The following is a 23,050-nucleotide window of genomic DNA, read 5'->3' on the forward strand; positions in this document are numbered from 1 at the left end:
GGGGACCAACTCCATATTAATGCCCATGATTTTGCAATGAGATGTTAGACGAGCAGGAGTCCACATACTTTGTAGCTTAAGTTAAGATGAATGAACTGTAAGCCACTCTGAATAAGATGTAAAGTGTAATTAATAACTTCACCATGCTAAAAGTGATATTCAAGGTCTGCTTTTTAAATGTTTTTAACCATCTACAAATATGTGCCCTTTACGAGGCATCGGTGTGGAAAAACTTGACTGGTCTGCACAGATCCCTGACTTCAACTCCTTGGGGAAAAACCTCCCTGGTCTTTATGGTTGGATCTGTATTTGAAATCCACTGCTCGATTGAGGGACCTTACAGATAATTGTATGTGTGGGGTATAGTCATTCAAAAATCACGTTTTTTGTCCATGCAACTTATTATGTGACTTATTAATTTACTCCAGAATTGATTTAGGCTTGCCATAACAAAAGGTGTTGAAAACTTATTGACTCAAGACATTTCAGCTTTTCATTTTTTATTAATTAGTAAAAAAAAACTTTGACATTATGGGGTATTGTGCGTAGGCCTGTGACAAAGAAAATCTACATTTAATCAATGTTAAATTCAGGCTGTAACACAACAAAATGTGAAAAAAGTCAAGGTGTGTGAATACTTTCTGAAGGCATTGTATATTTACTATAGGTTAATGAGGCAATACAAATGTGACGTGACTAAAATATGACTAAAATGAAAAAGGCATTTGGTTGACTAAAATGGATCAACGTTTGTCATTTTGACGAGACTAATGTATTATTCAAATGACAAAAAAATGTGACCAAGACTTAATTATATTTTAGTCAAAATGACTAGGACTAGACTAAATGTAAAAGAGTGCCAAAATTAACACTGGTTTTGGTTAAGTGATTGTCAGTTACATTTTGGTTGTGTTTTGGTTGGGTTGTGGCCAGTCATTGTTTCAAGCATCACTTCTCTTTAAGTTTGGTCAGCTCCCAGCGTCCCTCTCCACACAGTTTCAACGAGACGTCATGGTACTGGAGGGGGAACAGTCAGAAGGGCCTTCATAACACATTCATAACCCTTTAGAACACATAAATAACACATTCATAACCCTTCATAACACATAAATGCCACATTCATAACCCTTCACAACACATTCATAACCCTTCATAACACATCCATAACACATTCATAACACAAATACCACATTCACAACACATACATAACACATTCATAACCCTTTATAACACAAATAAAATATTAATAACTTCATAGCACATTCATAACCCTTTATAACACATACATAATACATTCATAAGCACTACATAACATATTCAGAACCCGTTATAACACATTCATAACCATTCATAACACATTCTTAACCCTTCATAACATATTCATAACACATACATAAGCACTTCATAACACATTCACAAGCACTACATAATGCTTATGTGTACCTTCTCTAGGCTTCTGCGGTGTCCCAGGCTGACCAGGGTCATTCCCAGCTGCTTACAACCTCGGTACATCTGCCCCTCTGCCTCCTCTGTCAGGGCACTGGTCGCCTCGTCCAACACTGGCACACGCACACACACACACACCGACACACCGACACACACGGAGTGAGCACTGGCCTCAGTCAACACTGACAAAAAGAGTCCAATTTCCTGTTATTACACAGAATTTTGTATTTGATGTCTTGATTCAACCAAAGTTGAAATAGAGTTGATCTCCAACTTAGTTCTAATGTAGTCATTACACACTTCATGAGTTTAAGATACATTGTATCATATGGTTAGCATCGATGGTAACGTGGGTAGGGAACAGACCTGCGTATTTAGGCTGCAGGTAGAAGAGGCGGGCAAAGCAAAGCCTCTGCATCTCCCCCGGAGACAGAACATCATACCTGAGAGAGAGCGAGAGCGAGAGAGAGAGAGAGAGAGAGAGCGAGAGAGCGAGAGAGAGCGAGAGCGAGAGAGACAGAGGTCAGCCATTCCAGTCCACAATCTAAAGCCCGACGTACCATCAGATCCAACATTATTGGCACCCTTTATAAAGATGAGCAAAAAAATAAATATTTAAAATAACAAATAATCCTATCTTTTTAAGATTGCTTTTTTTATTTATTACTTGTTAAAACAAAATCTCTTTCTCTGAGCAATTGTATTAGTAATCAAATCAAATCTAATTTTATTGGGTCACATACACATGGTTAGCAGCTGTTATTGGGAGTGAAACGAAATGCTTTGAGCTTCTAGTTCCGACAGTGCAGTAATATCAAACAAGTAATCTAACAATTCCACAACAACTACCTAATACACACAAATCTAAAGGGGTGAATGAGAATATGTACATATAAATATATGGATGAGCGATGGCCGACCGGCATAGACGAGAAGCAACAGATGGTGTAAAATACAGTATATACATCTGGGATGAGTAATGCAAGATATATAAACATCATTATTAAAAGTGGCATTAATAAAAGTGACTAGTGATCCATTTGTTAGAGTGGCCAATGATTTCAAGTATGTACGTAGGCATGTAGCATACAATATAGCTCAATATTTGTATTGGTCTTTATCAAGGGTGCCCATCATTTTGGACCTGACTGTATATATGTACTGTAGTACTACGGGTACAAGAAAGTCAAGACCACATTTGTTTGTTTCTTACCAGTTCCAGTCTACAGGCTCATCCAGTCCTCCCGTCCTCTTCAGGAGACTAGACTAGAACATCAGAGAGGGGTTCAGGTTAAGACATATCCTTAGAATACCGTAAATATAGGAAAAAAACATACAGAGTAATACCGTAAGTATGCTAATATACACTTACCACTCCAGCTAGTTCCAGGTACTGTATAATTCTCTCATCGTCCACTGACCCTGTGAAAAGACAACCGTCATGGTTTTAACACTGAGAAGCTATTTATTATGGAGTACTATTGCCTCCTAGTGACACTTAATCTTAAAATGTCAAAATGGGGCCCTGAGAATGCCATTTTCACAAGACCATACCTGATACAGGGTAGATCTCCTTCAGAGGGTAGATCACCTGTTGAAGAGAGAAAAAAATAAGTTAGTTAAATTCTGTTGCACTAGTGCGATCTTCCTCAACTGGTGAGTAAGGTTGTGAGCAAAGTATGAATGAACAAAACAAACTAATTAATGTTTTCTAGCTGTTCTCTGAGTGTTCCGTCAGGTAGGGTTTCTGGGTAATATAGTACTTACCTGTTCTCTGAGTGTTCCGTCTGTCAGGTAGGTTTTCTGGGTAATATAGTACTTACCTGTTCTCTGAGTGTTCCGTCAGGTAGGGTTTCTGGGTAATATAGTACTTACCTGTTCTCTGAGCGTTCCGTCTGTCAGGTAGGGTTTCTGGGTAATATAGTACTTACCTGTTCTCTGAGCGTTCCGTCTGTCAGGTAGGGTTTCTGGGTAATATAGTACTTACCTGTTCTCTGAGCGTTCCGTCTGTCAGGTAGGGTTTCTGGGTAATATAGTACTTACCTGTTCTCTGAGCGTTCCGTCTGTCAGGTAGGGTTTCTGGGTAATATAGTACTTACCTGTTCTCTGAGCGTTCCGTCTGTCAGGTAGGGTTTCTGGGTAATATAGTACTTACCTGTTCTCTGAGCGTTCCGTCTGTCAGGTAGGGTTTCTGGGTAATATAGTACTTACCTGTTCTCTGAGCGTTCCGTCTGTCAGGTAGGGTTTCTGGGGCAGAAAGAGGATTCCCCTGGGACCGAAACACGTCGTCATCTGGACGTAGCCGCTGTCGGCCTCCCACAGGCGGTTCAGGACCCGCAGTAGGGAGGTCTTCCCAGTGCCTGTGTTTCGGGATGAGCCATAGACTTAGTTAGACGACTCTTCTTTGTATTTGTCCCATTATGTCATCTGTGAGAACATGGGCAACAGCATTGAGGCCATCTCCATACACTCGTAAAACTGACCATCTTACCGATCCTCTACTTCGGCGATGTCATTTACAAAATAGTTTCCAATACTCTAATCAGCAAACTGGACGCAGTCCATCACAGTGCCATCCGTTTTGTCACCAAAGCCCCTTATACCACTCACCACTGCGACCTGTATGCTCTAGTCGGCTGGCCCTCGCTACATATTCGTCACCAGACCCACTGGCTCCAGGTCATCAAGTCTATGCTAGGTAAAGCTCCGCCTTATCTCAGCTCACTGGTCACGATAACACCCACCCGTAGCACACGCTCCAGCAGGTATATCTCACTGGTCATCCCCAAAGCCAACACCTCCTTTGGCCACCTTTCCTTCCAGTTCTCTGCTGCCAATGACTGGAACGAATTGCAAAAATCACTGAAGCTGGAGACTTACATCTCCCTCACTAACTTTAAATATCAGCTATCTGAGCAGCTAACTGATCGCTGCAGCTGTACATAGCCCATCTGTAAATAGCCCATCCAAACTACATACCTCATCCCCATATCGTTTTTATTTACTTTTCTGCTCTTTTGCACACCAGTATTTCTACTTGCACATCATCATCTGCTCATCTATCACTCCAGTGTTAATTTGCTAAATTGTAATTACTTTGCTACTATGGCCCATTTATTGCCTTACCTCCTCATGCCATTTGCACACACTGTATATAGACTTTTTTTATTTTTCTATTGTGTTATTGACTGTACGCTTGTTTATTCCATGTGTAACTTTGTGTTGTTGTTTGTGTCGCACTGCTTTGCTTTATCTTGGCCAGGTCGCAATTGTAAATGAAAACTTGTTCTCAACTAGCTTACCTGGTTAAATAAAGCTGAAAAAAAATATATATATTTTTAAAGTAGTCCATTTTCTTCTTCTTCTTCTTCTTCTACTATGAGGTACTAAACGATAACCGCCATCGATAAAAGACATTACTGTGCAGCCGTCTTCATCGACCTGGCCAAGGCTTTCGACTCTGTCAATCACCATATTCTTATCGGCAGACTCAGTAGCCTCGGTTTTTCTAATGACTGCCTTGCCTGGTTCACCAACTACTTTGCAGACAGAGTTCAGTGTGTCAAATCGGAGGGCATGTTGTCCGGTCCTCTGGCAGTCTCTATGGGGGTACCACAGGGTTCAATTCTCGGGCCGACTCTTTTCTCTGTATACATCAATGATGTTGCTCTTGCTGCGGGCGATTCCCTGATCCACCTCTACGCAGACGACACCATTCTATATACTTCCGGCCCTTCCTTGGACACTGTACTATCTAACCTCCAAACGAGCTTCAATGCCATACAACACTCCTTCCGTGGCCTCCAACTGCTCTTAAACGCTAGTAAAACCAAATGCATGCTTTTCAACCGTTCGCTGCCTGCACCCGCACGCCCGACTAGCATCACCACCCTGGACGGTTCCGACCTAGAATATGTGGACATCTATAAGTACCTAGGTGTCTGGCTAGACTGCAAACTCTCCTTCCAGACTCATATCAAACATCTCCAATCCAAAATCAAATCAAGAATCGGCTTTCTATTCCGCAACAAAGCCTCCTTCACTCACGCCGCCAAACTTACCCTAGTAAAACTGACTATCCTACCGATCCTCGACTTCGGCGATGTCATCTACAAAATAGCTTCCAATACTCTACTCAGCAAACTGGATGCAGTTTATCACAGTGCCATCCGTTTTGTTACTAAAGCACCTTATACGACCCACCACTGCGACCTGTATGCCCTAGTCGGCTGGCCCTCGCTACATGTTCGTCGTCAGACCCACTGGCTCCAGGTCATCTACAAGGCTATGCTAGGTAAAGTGCCGCCTTATCTCAGTTCACTGGTCACGATGGCTACACCCACCCGCAGCACGCGCTCCAGCAGGTGTATCTCACTGATCATCCCTAAAGCCAAAACCTCATTTGGACGCCTTTCCTTCCAGTTCTCTGCTGCCTGCGACTGGAACGAATTGCAAAAATCTCTGAAGTTGGAGACTTTTATCTCCCTCAACAACTTTAAAAATCTGCTATCCGAGCAGCTAACCGATCGCTGCAGCTGTACATAGTCCATCTGTAAACTACCCACCCAATTTACCTACCTCACCCCCCATACTGCTTTTATTTATTTACTTTTCTGCTCTTTTGCACACCAGTATCTCTTCTTGCACATGATCATCTGATGATTTATCACTCCAGTGTTAATCTGCTAAATTGTAATTATTCGATTTATTGCCTACCTCATGCCTTTTGCACACATTGTATATAGATTCTCTTTTTTCTACCATGTTATTGACTTGTTTATTGTTTACTCCATGTGTAACTCTGTGTTGTCTGTTCACACTGCTATGCTTTATCTTGGCCAGGTCGCAGTTGCAAATGAGAACTTGTTCTCAACTAGCCTACCTGGTTAAATAAAGGTGAAATAAAATAAAAAAATAAAAAATGAGTTGGTAAACCCACTGAAAAGGTGCATACTGCCACCTAGAGTGTGTTGTTTGAACAGGTATAAAGCCAAGGTTGGCTATTTACTGTCACCTGCAGTTATGGAATGTTTGCTCACAAGTGTAACTCATTGGCTGATCCCTCCTGGTGACATGGATGGAATTATGTGATCCTTCCTTAACCGATAGGAAGTCCCACCCATTTGACTACTTTAAGATGGTGGAAGTCCTCGATGGCAATGGTTATTTCCAAGTAGTGATCTCTATTTATCTCTATGTGTTGAGCATATCCACATGTTGAAAACCTTTAAACCCTCCTGATGTCAGACCCCAGTATTTGTTAAAACAATGGAATTCTCGTCTCCATAACCGTAATAGTGCTGTGATAACGGGTAGTCCAAAATTATCTATTTATTTAAAAAGTACAAATAATAATAATAATGTATTCAGAAATCGAGTTTCAGCTTTATTGAACATCATACCCACGGCATGTCAAAACACCTCAGTATATGGTTTTATCATACACCTGCCTAACTAAGGTTGCAAAATTCGGGTAAAATTCAGGAGAGAATAAGCAGAAAATCCAGTCCCAAACCTGGGATTTATGGGAAACCTGGGAATTTGGGAAAAATTACCTGAAATTTGCATCCATATGTACAACCCTACTAAACTACCCCAATATAAGATATTATGATATACCTGTCTACCCCTACCTGTATATTATACCTGTCTACACCTACCTGTATATTATACCTATATATTATAATATACCAGTCTACCCCTACCTGTATATTATACCTGTCTACCTACCTGTATATTATAATATACCTGTCTACCTACCTGTATATTATACCAGTCTACCCCTACCTGTATTTTATACCCGTCTACCCCTACCTGTATATTATACCAGTCTACCCCTACCTGTATATTATACCAGTCTACACCTACCTGTATATTATACCTATATATTATAATATACCAGTCTACCCCTACCTGTATATTATACCTGTCTACCTACCTGTATATTATAATATACCTGTCTACCTACCTGTATATTATACCAGTCCAACCCTACCTGTATTTTATACCCGTCTACCCCTACCTGTATATTATACCAGTCTACCCCTACCTGTATTTTATACCCGTCTACCCCTACCTGTATATTATACCAGTCTACACCTACCTGTATATTAAACCAGTCTACCCCTACCTGTATATTATACCTATACATTATAATATACCAGTCCTCCCCTACCTGTATATTATACCTACCTGTATATTATACCTGTCTACCCCTACCTGTATATTTTACCTGTCTATCCCTACCTGTATATTATAATATACCAGTCTACCCCTACCTGTATATTATAATATACCAGACTACCCCTACCTGTATATTATAATATACCAGACTACCCCTACCTGTATATTATAATATACCAGACTACCCCTACCTGTATATTATAATATACCAGACTACCTACCTGTATATTATAATATACCTGTCTACCTACCTGTATATTATAATATACCTGTCTACCCCTACCTGTATATTATAATATACCAGTCTACCCCTACCTGTATATTATAATATACCAGTCTACCCCTACCTGTATATTATAATATACCTGTCTACCCCTACCTGTATATTATAATATACCAGTCTACCCCTACCTGTATATTATAATAGACCAGTCTACCCCTACCTGTATATTATAATAGACCAGTCTACCCCTACCTGTATATTATAATAGACCAGTCTACCCCTACCTGTATATTATAATATACCAGTCTACCCCTACCTGTATATTATAATATACCAGACTACCCCTACCTGTATATTATAATATACCAGTCTACCCCTACCTGTATATTATAATATACCAGTCTACCCCTACCTGTATATTATAATATACCTGTCTACCCCTACCTGTATATTATAATATACCAGTCTACCCCTACCTGTATATTATAATATACCAGTCTACCCCTACCTGTATATTATAATAGACCAGTCTACCCCTACCTGTATATTATAATATACCAGTCTACCCCTACCTGTATATTATAATATACCAGTCTACCCCTACCTGTATATTATAATAGACCAGTCTACCCCTACCTGTATATTATAATATACCTGTCTACCCCTACCTGTATATTATAATATACCAGTCTACCCCTACCTGTATATTATAATATACCAGTCTACACCTACCTGTATATTATACCAGTCTACCCCTACCTGTATATTATACCTATACATTATAATATACCAGTCCTCCCCTACCTGTATATTATACCTACCTGTATATTATACCTGTCTACCCCTACCTGTATATTTTACCTGTCTATCCCTACCTGTATATTATAATATACCAGTCTACCTACCTGTATATTATAATATACCAGTCTACCCCTACCTGTATATTATAATATACCAGACTACCCCTACCTGTATATTATAATATACCAGACTACCCCTACCTGTATATTATAATATACCAGACTACCCCTACCTGTATATTATAATATACCAGACTACCCCTACCTGTATATTATAATATACCAGACTACCTACCTGTATATTATAATATACCTGTCTACCCCTACCTGTATATTATAATATACCTGTCTACCCCTACCTGTATATTATAATATACCAGTCTACCCCTACCTGTATATTATAATATACCAGTCTACCCCTACCTGTATATTATAATATACCTGTCTACCCCTACCTGTATATTATAATATACCAGTCTACCCCTACCTGTATATTATAATATACCAGTCTACCCCTACCTGTATATTATAATAGACCAGTCTACCCCTACCTGTATATTATAATAGACCAGTCTACCCCTACCTGTATATTATAATATACCAGTCTACCCCTACCTGTATATTATAATATACCAGACTACCCCTACCTGTATATTATAATATACCAGTCTACCCCTACCTGTATATTATAATATACCAGTCTACCCCTACCTGTATATTATAATATACCTGTCTACCCCTACCTGTATATTATAATATACCAGTCTACCCCTACCTGTATATTATAATATACCAGTCTACCCCTACCTGTATATTATAATATACCAGTCTACCCCTACCTGTATATTATAATATACCAGTCTACCCCTACCTGTATATTATAATATACCAGTCTACCCCTACCTGTATATTATAATATACCAGTCTACCCCTACCTGTATATTATAATATACCTGTCTACCCCTACCTGTATATTATAATATACCAGACTACCCCTACCTGTATATTATAATATACCAGACTACCCCTACCTGTATATTATAATATACCAGACTACCCCTACCTGTATATTATAATATACCTGTCTACCCCTACCTGTATATTATAATATACCTGTCTACCCCTACCTGTATATTATAATATACCAGTCTACCCCTACCTGTATATTATAATATACCTGTCTACCCCTACCTGTATATTATAATATACCAGTCTACCCCTACCTGTATATTATAATATACCAGTCTACCCCTACCTGTATATTATAATAGACCAGTCTACCCCTACCTGTATATTATAATATACCAGTCTACCCCTACCTGTATATTATAATATACCAGTCTACCCCTACCTGTATATTATAATAGACCAGTCTACCCCTACCTGTATATTATAATATACCTGTCTACCCCTACCTGTATATTATAATATACCAGTCTACCCCTACCTGTATATTATAATATACCAGTCTACCCCTACCTGTATATTATAATATACCAGACTACCCCTACCTGTATATTATAATATACCTGTCTACCCCTACCTGTATATTATAATATACCAGTCTACCCCTACCTGTATATTATAATAGACCAGTCTACCCCTACCTGTATATTATAATATACCAGTCTACCCCTACCTGTATATTATAATATACCAGACTACCCCTACCTGTATATTATAATATACCAGACTACCCCTACCTGTATATTATAATATACCAGTCTACCCCTACCTGTATATTATAATAGACCAGACTACCCCTACCTGTATATTATAATATACCAGACTACCCCTACCTGTATATTATAATATACCAGTCTACCCCTACCTGTATATTATAATATACCAGTCTACCCCTACCTGTATATTATAATATACCAGACTACCCCTACCTGTATATTATAATATACCAGACTACCTACCTGTATATTATAATATACCTGTCTACCTACCTGTATATTATAATATACCTGTCTACCCCTACCTGTATATTATAATATACCAGTCTACCCCTACCTGTATATTATAATATACCAGTCTACCCCTACCTGTATATTATAATATACCAGTCTACCCCTACCTGTATATTATAATAGACCAGTCTACCCCTACCTGTATATTATAATAGACCAGTCTACCCCTACCTGTATATTATAATATACCAGACTACCCCTACCTGTATATTATAATATACCTGTCTACCCCTACCTGTATATTATAATATACCAGTCTACCTACCTGTATATTATAATATACCAGTCTACCTACCTGTATATTTGTTATGGATTTTATGAATAATGACTAAATGATGTATACATTTGACGTAGAACTATAACTAACAGAATACTACCCTGGCACTGTATGATTGTATGAAACTTATTAGAATCATAAAACTAAATCTAATGTGTGTAGTTTTAGTCAAACATTAGAACAAGGACTTTCTGTTCCTTTTTAGTATGTAAGCAGGGTGCAAGTGAGAAACAAATGGAGTTACCATCAGACCGGCTGGAATGCTGTGTTCCTTACAGGACATTCTGTCCCCACCCAGGGAGGGGAGAGACCTTGGGCTTGTAGTAGATTGTTTAACAGGTGGCAGACAACGTATGAGTAGGAGAAGACTTGTGAACTATGTTGCCATTGTATCTGAGAGGAGGAGGGACATTTATGACGAAATGTGAGGTATATAGACCAATGTACCGGAAATGATAGGCAGAGCTCTCTAAATAAACATTCCTGACAATTGTAGCTGGGCCTCCGTCTGATTCATTCCAACCAGTTTCCTACAAATTCTGGGTTTCAGGCTGAGTAATTAATTCAATTGGGTATTATGAACAACTGAGAACAAAATTATCTTAACAATTATAATAGACCAGTCTACCCCTACCTGTATATTATACCTCTACCTGTATATTATACCTGTCTACCCCTACCTGTATATTATAATATACCAGTCTACCCCTACCTGTATATTATAATATACCTGTCTACCTACCTGTATATTATACCGGTCCTCCTACCTGTATATTATACCTGTCTACCTACCTGTATATTATACCTGTCTACCTACCTGTATATTATACCTGTCTAGGCCAAACTGTATATTATACCTGTATATTATAATATACCAGTCTACCCCTACCTGTATATTATAATATACCAGTCTACCCCTACCTGTATATTATAATATACCTGTCTACCCCTACCTGTATATTATAATATACCAGTCTACCCCTACCTGTATATTATAATATACCAGTCTACCCCTACCTGTATATTATAATATACCAGTCTACCCCTACCTGTATATTATAATATACCTGTCTACCTACCTGTGTTTCCCACCACCAGCAGATTGGAGCCCTGGCTGATCTTGATACTCAGCTCTTCAACCAGCAGCTCCTCAGAGAAGGGACTCTTGTAAGACACACAGTCCAGGATGAAGGCTGTGTCTGCTGGACCACTGTGGACCTTGTCACTGGATGGAGAGGGGGGGGGGGTGGTGAAGAGGAAGCAGTTAGCCTAGTGGTTAGCAGGTAGCCTAGCAGGTAGCCTAGCAGGTAGCATTGTGGTTAGCAGGCAGCCTAGCAGGTAGCATTGTGGTTAGCAGGTAGCCTAGTGGTTAGCAGGTATCCTAACAGGTAGCCTAGCGGTTAGCAGATAGCCTAGTGGTTAGCAGGTAGCCTAGTGGTTAGCAGGTAGCCTAGTGGTTAGCAGGTAGCCTAGTGGTTAGCAGGTAGCCTAGCAGGTAGCCTAGTGGTTAGCAGTTAGCCTAGTGGTTAGCAGGTAGCCTAGTGGTTAGCAGGTAGCCTAGCAGGTAGCCTAGTGGTTAAGAGCATTGTGCAAGTAACCAAAAGGTCGATGTGCCCTTGAGCAAGGCACTTAACCCTAATTGCTCCTGTACGTCATTCTGGATAAGATCATCTACTAAATGACTAAAATGTAAAAATGCCAAACAGAGGAGGAGAGAAAATCTTTAGCTATGTTCCCTTCAGCGTTCTCCGCTTTGTGATTACACTCGTAATCCGACCTTCTAAACTCATTCCTGTGCTCTGTTTGAGTACTCTGGAGATGGAAGCCTGCTTAATGAAACATACTGCAGCCTGTTTGAGTACTCTGGAGATGGAAGCCTGCTTAATGAAACATACTGCAGCCTGTTTGAGTACTCTGGAGATGGAAGCCTGCTTAATGAAACATACTGCAGCCTGTTTGAGTACTCTGGAGATGGAAGCCTGCTTAATGAAACATACTGCAGCCTGTTTGAGTACTCTGGAGATGGAAGCCTGCTTAATGAAACATACTGCAGCCTGTTTGAGTACTCTGGAGATGGAAGCCTGCTTAATGAAACATACTGCAGCCTGTTTGAGTACTCTGGAGATGGAAGCCTGCTTAATGAAACATACTGCAGCCTGTTTGAGTACTCTGGAGCATGGAAGCATACTGCAGCCTGTTTGAGTACTCTGGAGATGGAAGCCTGCTTAACGAAACATACTGCAGCCTGTTTGAGTACTCTGGAGATAGAAGCCTGCTTAAAGAAACATACTGCAGCCTGTTTTACCTGTCAAAGTCGTAGGAATCTCCTGATGCAGGGTCGTAGTCACAATGTGTCCTCAAGATATCATCCATTACTTCCCTCAGCTCTCCTATCCTGCCCACAACACACACAGCATGACAATAAGCTTTCTGGGTGTTACCACACACAACACACACAACACACACACACACACACACACACACACACACACACACACACACACACACACACACACACACACACACACACACACACACACACACACACACACACACACACACACGCATGGTTGATCAGTATGCGTAATGTTACCTGTGGGTGTATCCAGCCACGTCTGACAGAGTGGTGGACAGGTCTATTAGCTGACTAAAGCAGCTTATCAGGTAGATACATACAAAGGCATTCTGAGAGAGAGAGAGAGAGAGAGAGGGGGGGGGGCAAATAGAGGAGAGAGAGAGAGAGAGGGGGGGGGAAATAGAGGAGAGAGAGAGAGAGAGGGGGGGCAAATAGAGGAGAGAGAGAGAGAGGGGGGGGGCGGAGAGAGAGAGAGAGTGGGGGGGTGCAGATAGAGGAGAGAGAGAGGGGGGGGCAGATAGAGGAGAGAGAGAGAGAGGGGGGGCAGATAGAGGAGAAAGAGAGAGAGGGACAGAGAGAGAGAGAGATTTGTGACTGTGTGTGGTCAGGCACTGCAAGACAGAATAAGAGAAAGTATTGACAACAGGACTACAAAGGTCCCCTAGTTCAGGATCTCTATGAACCTATAAACCTGCTCTGTTCTCTTCCTCTACAAGACAGGACATTACATACAGTGACTTAGAGAAAACCTTTTTAATGTATAGCAGATGGTATATACTGCCACCTCGAGGATAGAGGCGGTAATGACAGTAATGAGGGCATGGAAGACAACAAGTAAACTGTGGAGAGAGAGGGGGAAAAACAGTGGCCTACCTTACTGATGAGGATACTGTCCCCTGGACTACTGTACCTTACTGATGAGGACACTGTCCCCTGGACTACTGTACCTTACTGATGAGGATACTGTCCCCTGGACTACTGTACCTTACTGATGAGGACACTGTCCCTTACTGATGAGGACACTGTCCCCTGGACTACTGTACCTTACTGATGAGGATACTGTCCCCTGGACTACTGTACCTTACTGATGAGGACTACTGTACCTTACTGATGAGGACACTGAACCTTACTGATGAGGACACTGAGCTCCCCTGGACTACTGTACCTTACTGATGAGGGCACTGAGCTCCCCTGGACCACTGTACCTTACTGATGAGGACACTGTACCCTACTGATGAGGGCACTGTACCTTACTGATGAGGGCACTGTACCTTACTGATGAGGGCACTGTACCTTACTGATGAGGGCACTGTACCTTATTGATGAGGACACTGTACCTTACTGATGAGGACACTGTACCTTACTGATGAGGGCACTGTACCTTACTGATGAGGGCACTGTACCTTACTGATGAGGGCACTGTACCTTACTGATGAGGGCACTGAGCTCCCCTGGACTACTGTACCTTACTGATGAGGACACTGAGCTCCCCTGGACTACTGTACCTTACTGATGAGGACACTGTACCTTACTGATGAGGGCACTGTACCTTACTGATGAGGGCACTGAGCTCCCCTGGACTACTGTACCTTACTGATGAGGGCACTGAGCTCCCCTGGACCACTGTACCTTACTGATGAGGACACTGTACCCTACTGATGAGGGCACTGTACCTTACTGATGAGGGCACTGTACCTTACTGATGAGGGCACTGTACCTTACTGATGAGGGCACTGTACCTTATTGATGAGGACACTGTACCTTACTGATGAGGACACTGTACCTTACTGATGAGGGCACTGTACCTTACTGATGAGGGCACTGTACCTTACTGATGAGGGCACTGTACCTTACTGATGAGGGCACTGAGCTCCCCTGGACTACTGTACCTTACTGATGAGGACACTGAGCTCCCCTGGACTACTGTACCTTACTGATGAGGACACTGTACCTTACTGATGAGGGCACTGTACCTTACTGATGAGGGCACTGAGCTCCCCTGGACTACTGTACCTTACTGATGAGGGCACTGAGCTCCCCTGGACTGAGGTTGTTATAAACACCAGAAAAGATGGGGATGGAGATGATGATGTAGCTGAGGATACCACCCAGGTAGTCAAAGGTGTTCACTCCAACTGAGAGAGGAGAGGAGGAGAGGAGGAGGGCAGGAGAGGAAGAGAGGAGGAGAGAGGAGGAGGAGGGCAGGAGAGGAGAGAGGAGGAGGAGTGCAGGAGAGGAGAGAGGAGGAGGAGGGCAGGAGAGGAGAGAGGAGGAGAGGAGGAGGAGGGCAGGAGAGGAGAGAGGAGGAGGAGAAAAGAGAGGAGAGGAGGGTTGTTTAGATCCTACCATTTGCATTAGGAGAATTCTAGAGGTCTCAGTTTCAGATGAACGGAGAATTATTTTTTAATTTTTTAAAAACACAATCAATCAGACGTACGTGTGTGTGTGTGTGTGTGTGTGTGTGTGTGTGTATACATGCAGGTGTGTGTCCTTACTGTACAGCCAGAGTTCTTTGTTCATCAGACTCTTCTGGCAGCGCAGCAGCGTCTGCAGTCTCCTGTCTGTCCTCATGTGTTCCACCTTACCAGCTCTGTATTCAGGTTAAACAGCACAGACCACTAAGTCTTAATGCAATAGACACAAGACGGACCAATCGTATCACGGTCTAACCCACGTGTCTGAACTTGTGTTTGACTGACCGGTAGAAAGAAGCAGACTCTGCGTTGGACCGGATTTGCATGTGCTTGAACCTGGAAGTAAAAAACACAAAGTCACTTCATTGGTCACTTCACTTAAAAAAAACATTATCACGTGAAAGTACAGCCTATCATGTCCCAAATATCCTATTTATCTGTAATATTACAAGGTAACACAATTGGCAGTATGTTTGCCAATTACATACAAACAAACGGTGTACATATCATTCCTGTACCTGAAGTCTCCTTCCAGTTTCTCCTGTTCAAACAGAGTTGAAACAATTGGTCCCATGAGGATTTTATTGGTGATAGTCCCCACTAGGAAGTAGCCAAAGATACTAACAGGACCGATCCAGCCAGTGCTACAGGGATAAGAGGGGAGAGATGGAGAGGGGGATAAGGGTGAAGGGATGGAGAGGGGGGATAAGGGGGAAGAGATGGAGAGGGGGGATAAGGGTGGAGGGATGGAGAGGGGGATAAGGGTGGAGAGGGGGGATAAGGGTGAAGAGATGGAGAGGGGGGATAAGGGTGAAGGGATGGAGAGGGGGGATAAGGGTGAAGGGATGGAGAGGGGGGATAAGGGTGAAGGGATGGAGAGGGGGGATAAGGGTGAAGGGATGGAGAGGAGGATAAGGGTGAAGGGATGGAGGGGGGGGATAAGGGTGAAGGGATGGAGGGGGGGGGGACATGAGTGATAGATAGAAAAATGCAAACATCTCTTTATTTTGTCAGCTGTTGCTTTCCATGCTAAGCACATACCAAACCAATTAACATATCAATAGCAGTACTATTCCATGTCATGTCTATGCAAATGTTTTCAATCAGAAGCTACCAATTCAAATCAAACTGAGGCGCTTATACATATGAGGTACTATCTGCCTTATAGGGTGTATAACCCATTCAGACCAGTAGTAACATTGGTAGGTGTAGTAGACCAGGGTACTAACCTGTAGTAACATTGGTAGGTGTAGTAGACCAGGGTACTAACCTGTAGTAACATTGGTAGGTGTAGTAGACCAGGGTACTAACCTGTAGTAACATTGGTAGGTGTAGTAGTAGACCAGGGTACTAACCTGTAGTAACATTGGTAGGTGTAGTAGACCAGGGTACTAACCTGTAGTAACATTGGTAGGTGTAGTAGTAGACCAGGGTACTAACCTGTAGTAACATTGGTAGGTGTAGTAGACCAGGGTACTAACCTGTAGTAACATTGGTAGGTGTAGTAGTAGACCAGGGTACTAACCTGTAGTAACATTGGTAGGTGTAGTAGACCAGGGTACTAACCTGTAGTAACATTGGTAGGTGTAGTAGTAGACCAGGGTACTAACCTGTAGTAACATTGGTAGGTGTAGTAGACCAGGGTACTAACCTGTAGTAACATTGGTAGGTGTAGTAGACCAGGGTACTAACCTGTAGTAACATTGGTAGGTGTAGTAGACCAGGGTACTAACCTGTAGTAACATTGGTAGGTGTAGTAGTAGACCAGGGTACTAACCTGTAGTAACATTGGTAGGTGTAGTAGACCAGGGTACTAACCTGTAGTAACATTGGTAGGTGTAGTAGTAGACCAGGGTACTAACCTGTAGTAACATTGGTAGGTGTAGTAGTAGACCAGGGTACTAACCTGTAGTAACATTGGTAGGTGGAGTAGTAGACCAGGGTACTAACCTGTAGTAACATTTGTAGGTGTAGTAGTAGACCAGGGTACTAACCTGTAGTAACATTGGTAGGTGTAGTAGTAGACCAGGGTACTAACCTGTAGTAACATTGGTAGGTGTAGTAGACCAGGGTACTAACCTGTAGTAACATTGGTAGGTGTAGTAGTAGACCAGGGTACTAACCTGTAGTAACATTGGTAGGTGTAGTAGTAGACCAGGGTACTAACCTGTAGTAACATTGGTAGGTGGAGTAGTAGACCAGGGTACTAACCTGTAGTAACATTGGTAGGTGTAGTAGTAGACCAGGGTACTAACCTGTAGTAACATTTGTAGGTGTAGTAGTAGACCAGGGTACTAACCTGTAGTAACATTGGTAGGTGTAGTAGTAGACCAGGGTACTAACCTGTAGTAACATTGGTAGGTGTAGTAGTAGATCAGGGTACTAACCTGTAGTAACATTGGTAGGTGTAGTAGTAGACCAGGGTACTAACCTGTAGTAACATTGGTAGGTGTAGTAGTAGACCAGGGTACTAACCTGTAGTAACATTGGTAGGTGTAGTAGTAGACCAGGGTACTAACCTGTAGTAACATTGGTAGGTGTAGTAGACCAGGGTACTAACCTGTAGTAACATTGGTAGGTGTAGTAGACCAGGGTACTAACCTGTAGTAACATTGGTAGGTGTAGTAGACCAGGGTGAATGGAGAGATGATCAGTCTGCTGGCCATGGTGCTCATCTGTTTACATAACCTCTCTGTGTCCTGACTGATCCGCTGGTCTCTGGAAACACACACATATTTAAATCACACGTACACGTACACGTACACACACACACACACACACACACACACACACACACACACACACACACACACACACACACACACACACACACTTCAAATCTGTGAACTGTCAAATGAGTGAGAGAGGAGAGGTTGAGGCTATGTCAGTGTGTGTGTGTGTGTGTGTGTGTGTGTGTGTGTGTGTGTGTGTGTGTGTGTGTGTGTGTGTGTGTGTGTGTGCACGCGTACGGGTTATCAATGTCCTCTCTGAGCACGTTGAGTGTGTAGTAAACGTTCCCCTGGAAGTAAGCTCTGTGGAGACTTTCTGTTAAAGACTTCCTCCAACTCACAGACATCAGACTGCAGATATACTGGTCCACACTCTTCAACTAGGGGGGAGGAGAGACAGAGAGAGAGAGAGAGACAGAGACACAGACAGACAGAGACACAGACAGAGAGAGACAGACACAGACAGAGAGAGACAGACACAGAGAGAGACACAGACAGACAGACAGACAGACAGACAGACAGACAGACAGACAGACAGACAGACAGACAGACAGAAATATATTTAACCTGTATTCAAATTGGTTGGGTGATTTTCAAGACAATAAGTCAAATCTTCACATTCAAAAAAAATAGCTGATTTTGTTAACTTGTGAAGTTCAGTCCAGCTGAGTTAACACAATTTCTCCCTTGATACCCAATTCCTGAAAGACAACTACACCTAGATTACTCAATGACGAGTGCACTTTCAGGGCAGGTCCTATAACACACAGTGAGTGAGTGGTTGGAATGACCTGACCTCGTAAAAACAGTCACACAGCAGTCAGTGAAGTGTATTTGCTGACATTGTAGTCAGTCCCTTTCAGCATGGACCCCAGCTAACAATTCTAAGGTAATAGAACATTTGTGTAACGTTCTCCTGATGTTTGAGTGTCCAGTTTTCCGTTAGTTAGGGGGGAAATTCTATGTATGTTAGTGAAAATCTCCGGAGAACCCGATTGAGCATGTTTTGGCGTTAGAGTAAGGAGAACAAATCCCTCAATGTCAAACAAAACATACCTATAACGTGGTTACCATGTTCTCGTAATATTCTATATTAAATATTCTGGACATGTTTCATGGGATGTTACGAGAACATTCATGTGTCCAGTTTTCTGAGGGTTAGGCGACGATTCCAGCAGTCACACCAAACACACACAATAGTTGCCATGTTCTCAGAGTATAAGACATTCGTGTTCTAGACACGTTTCATTGAAACATTGCAAGAACACTCCTGTGTCCAAGGATGTTTCAAACATAGGACGTTCTGTCATGGTCCCCTGGAGGTTTTTGACTTGATCCGGTGACGTCGCCTGATGGTCCCCATGAGACATTTTCCCCCAGATTTTTTAAATATTTTTTATTACACATCACCCCTTGTTACTGTTGCCAAGCCCATTTAGGCCCTGATTGGTGAACCACTGATTCATTCACAGCTCTTTGTCTGTTCTGTTAGACATTAAGGGAATGGTCTCTTGGAAACAGTCCTTGCACATCACTGCAACATTCCTATGAAAACGTTAGGCAACATTCTCTAAAGGTGTGGGAACGTTTGTTGTTAGCTGGGGTAAAACGTGAAGGGTATGGAGTGAGTATAAAAAGTTATCAAATTAAAAATGGTTTCAAGTTGACTACACTGGTGAAGTTGGCAACTGGTCAACGTGCTTGAGAACTAGTGAACTACTCACTGTGGAGTTGAGCAGTATAAGCAGGAAGGCCAACCCTGCAAGGTTCTTGAACGCACCATAGTCCTTGTCAGACAGGACCTCGTAGAACTGACTGGGGATGACTCCCACTTGGTAAATGATCAGCTGTTCTGAGGAGAGGGAAGACGAGTCGGCGAACTGTTAGTCGTGCGTCTCAAATGACAACCTATTCCCTTAATAGTGCACTACTTTTGATGAGAGCCAATGGGGACCGTAGGTGACCTGGTTAAAAGTAGTGCACTATAAAAAAGGGACTTTGGGACGCACCCTTAAGACGTGTGGCTTGTAAAACAAAAGAAACAAATGCAGCTCATCTCTTGATGAGATAAGGCTTTAGTTAGGCCCGTAAATTTACACAACAACAACAACAAAAATATCACAGGTTTTCCAGAAATATTTGATACCTTCTGATTGCAGGAATATTCTAACTAGGATATATATATATTTTTTTTACTGGGAGATTTTATTTGAAAGTTATGAAGATTTTGCAACCCTAGCTGCAGCCTTGCATTGTGCCTGTGTGATTGATTCATAGATTATTTTTAATTTTTTTTAAGAGTCACGTAGTGAACAATACAATAGTCATCAATAGTCTTACAAACATAACCCCCTTCCTCTATCTGATATCAAGAGCACTGACAGGCGTCAGTCAATACAGAGAAGTTGACCTAAATACCTGACTGAGATGTCGTTCAGTTCACCCCAATACGTCTTAATTTATCTAGTAGACAGATCACGACAAGAATGTGCCCTATCGTCACTTCTTTTGCCAACTCCACATTTATTGATCTCTCCTCCATTTGTTTGGTCACTGATCACTTTATTGGAGTATTCTGTTTACCTCCACCCCCATATGAATAGGCACAGTCTTATTTTAGAAGTTAAGATGGCGCCTATCTTGCCCATTTATTTGTGAACATTAAAGTGACCCGATCACTTAAAAGCTGACCATACCTGTGAGTGTGACTCCCACCAACGTCCCCAACATCAGTACGTTCTGACTGGACCATGATGGGAAGAGAACCCTCTGGATGCTGCAGAACCTCTGGACAAAACTCCAGTCTAGTTTGGGCCTTCTGGGTCACACACACACACACACACACACACACACACACACACATTTTTTTGTGGGTCCTGTCATAGTAGATGGTCAAACCAACTAGAGCTGGGAGATGGTCAGAGCTGGTTTTAGCTGGTCCAACCAGCTACTAGCACCATACCAGCTAACTTACCCATCTCAAAACACCTTGAGCTGGTCAAACTGGGGTTTCCAAGCAGCTAATAGTAGGCTATTGCTTTAGCTAGCTGAACATGAAAAAGCATGACAAGGCATGACCACAGGTTCAGCCGTAATAGATTAGTTATGTACATTATGGAGCATGCTCGTGAAATATATCTATATTCTATTGTCAATGTCGATGCACTGAAATAGTCCATATAAGCAAAACAGAAAAACATCAAGCCAACAACCACCCACCAGCACCCAGCGGATGCATTAGGACCAATTAATCAGCTGACATGAAGCTGAGCTAATGATTCAAAAACACTTACCTTTTCGTCCCTTTGCCACTCGCCCTTGCCAGTGGTGGCATCTGCACAGTATTAGCCAAAGACAGTCACAGTAGGCTATTTTCTGACTTGTATAAACTCACTGGCGATATCAGTGGAGTGATTTCACAACTAGTCCCTGGTATGTGATAGTCACAGCAAGACCACGACAAAAGGTGTAATAAAACAAACCAGGAAGCAAGCTGCTAAAAATGTCACTGTAAAGTTGGTTTATAACTGACCCAAGATAAACCACCGCCTGTCGTTTCCAAAGGTAGAAAAACGAATCATAGTGGGCAGAACCAAGTACCGGGATAGCGAGATCCTATTGGTGTGTTATAGCAGTTATTAGCATATTTCCGTTAGGGAACGCCTACTGTGTGAAAGGCGCGTGTGCAATATCGCAATTCGCCCTTTCACACCTTGTAAACAACGCAATTTTTACAAACTTTGGCAAAGGGTAATGTCTACAAAAACTTAGTCCACTCTGTTCGTAAAATATTCAAGTTTTTGTAACAGAAACCTGTATTGAGATCAAGTGTTTCATCGATGAGAAAATTAGCAGAATATCGGATAAAATCCATATCGCTCCATCTTCTCCCACTAACGGCCACCGGGCTTCCTCACGTTACCGAATTTGTGACGAGTGGAAATGCCAACCGGATGCTTCAGATTTACACATCCGGTGAAACATCTGACACATTGTTCTATATGTGACTTTACTTTACGGTCGTCAAAAACAAATAAACCATTCTTGTTTGTCACCCGATGTGTTAGTTCACTAGCTACAGTAGTTAGACTTGTGGGAAAAGATCTTCTTCGGAGTGTGGAAGTTTTGCTTTGTTTACATTTTGGGGAAAACAGTAGAAGAAGAATGCATGAGGTTCCACTATTCTAAAATGCACGCTGCCATCTAGTGGACAACTTGAATCAACACAATTTTTTCTTTGGCGACTGTGGTAATGGGTATAATACTGTATATTATAATCATATATTTGAAGAGATTCATCTTATTTATTTATTTTTAAACAACTTTAATAATATTTTTTAAGAGGAAAAAACAAACAGAGACATGTATTGTCCTATACATATAGGTCTACCACTGTTGTAATTCCAGAAGTATTGATTTATTCACAATATTCTTATGGCTCTTATAGCTTATCTCTCTAGTCTCCTTCCCTCCTTCACTTCCTAGTCTCCTTTCCTTCATGATCTCTAGGTGCTCGGGTAGCGCTGCATGGCATATAATATTTTAGAATTCTGGGCTCCTTCCTCTTAAATAGTTGCCTTCCCAGTCCTAGTCTTCTTCTTCCTTCGTAGTCTCCTTCCCTTTATGATCACTAGGGGAGCGTTACG

The 23,050-nt window shown here is 41.8% G+C and overlaps 1 protein-coding gene across 3 annotated transcripts; it reads right to left on the reverse strand.

The window, feature by feature from the left end:
* Positions 1–483: 483 nt before the first annotated feature.
* On the reverse strand, positions 484–22,002 carry abcd4 (ATP-binding cassette, sub-family D (ALD), member 4). 3 transcript variants are annotated; one of them, XM_071412546.1, is made up of 19 exons: positions 21,698–22,002; positions 21,101–21,222; positions 20,129–20,256; positions 18,645–18,784; positions 18,277–18,393; positions 16,194–16,319; positions 15,961–16,011; positions 15,757–15,851; positions 15,275–15,396; positions 13,499–13,590; positions 13,211–13,300; positions 11,985–12,130; positions 3,658–3,806; positions 3,001–3,037; positions 2,819–2,868; positions 2,660–2,712; positions 1,813–1,889; positions 1,444–1,559; positions 484–1,017 (listed from the first exon to the last, which is right to left on the reverse strand). In XM_071412546.1, exons 1-19 carry the CDS (start codon positions 21,736–21,738, stop codon positions 949–951), a joined length of 1,821 nt encoding a protein of 606 aa, XP_071268647.1. In that variant the 5' UTR covers positions 21,739–22,002; the 3' UTR covers positions 484–948. The 3 variants fall into 3 exon arrangements, with proteins under 3 accessions (XP_071268647.1, XP_071268648.1, XP_071268649.1); XM_071412547.1 differs by having other exon boundaries at positions 21,101–21,219; positions 21,698–21,869; XM_071412548.1 differs by lacking the exons at positions 18,277–18,393; positions 18,645–18,784; positions 20,129–20,256; positions 21,101–21,222; positions 21,698–22,002 and adding an exon at positions 16,905–16,941.
* Between the last annotated feature and the right edge of the window lie 1,048 nt (positions 22,003–23,050).

Source organism: Salvelinus alpinus, chromosome 8 (assembly GCF_045679555.1).
Source record: "Salvelinus alpinus chromosome 8, SLU_Salpinus.1, whole genome shotgun sequence".
In the NCBI taxonomy this organism is placed as follows: Eukaryota; Metazoa; Chordata; class Actinopteri; order Salmoniformes; family Salmonidae; genus Salvelinus; species Salvelinus alpinus.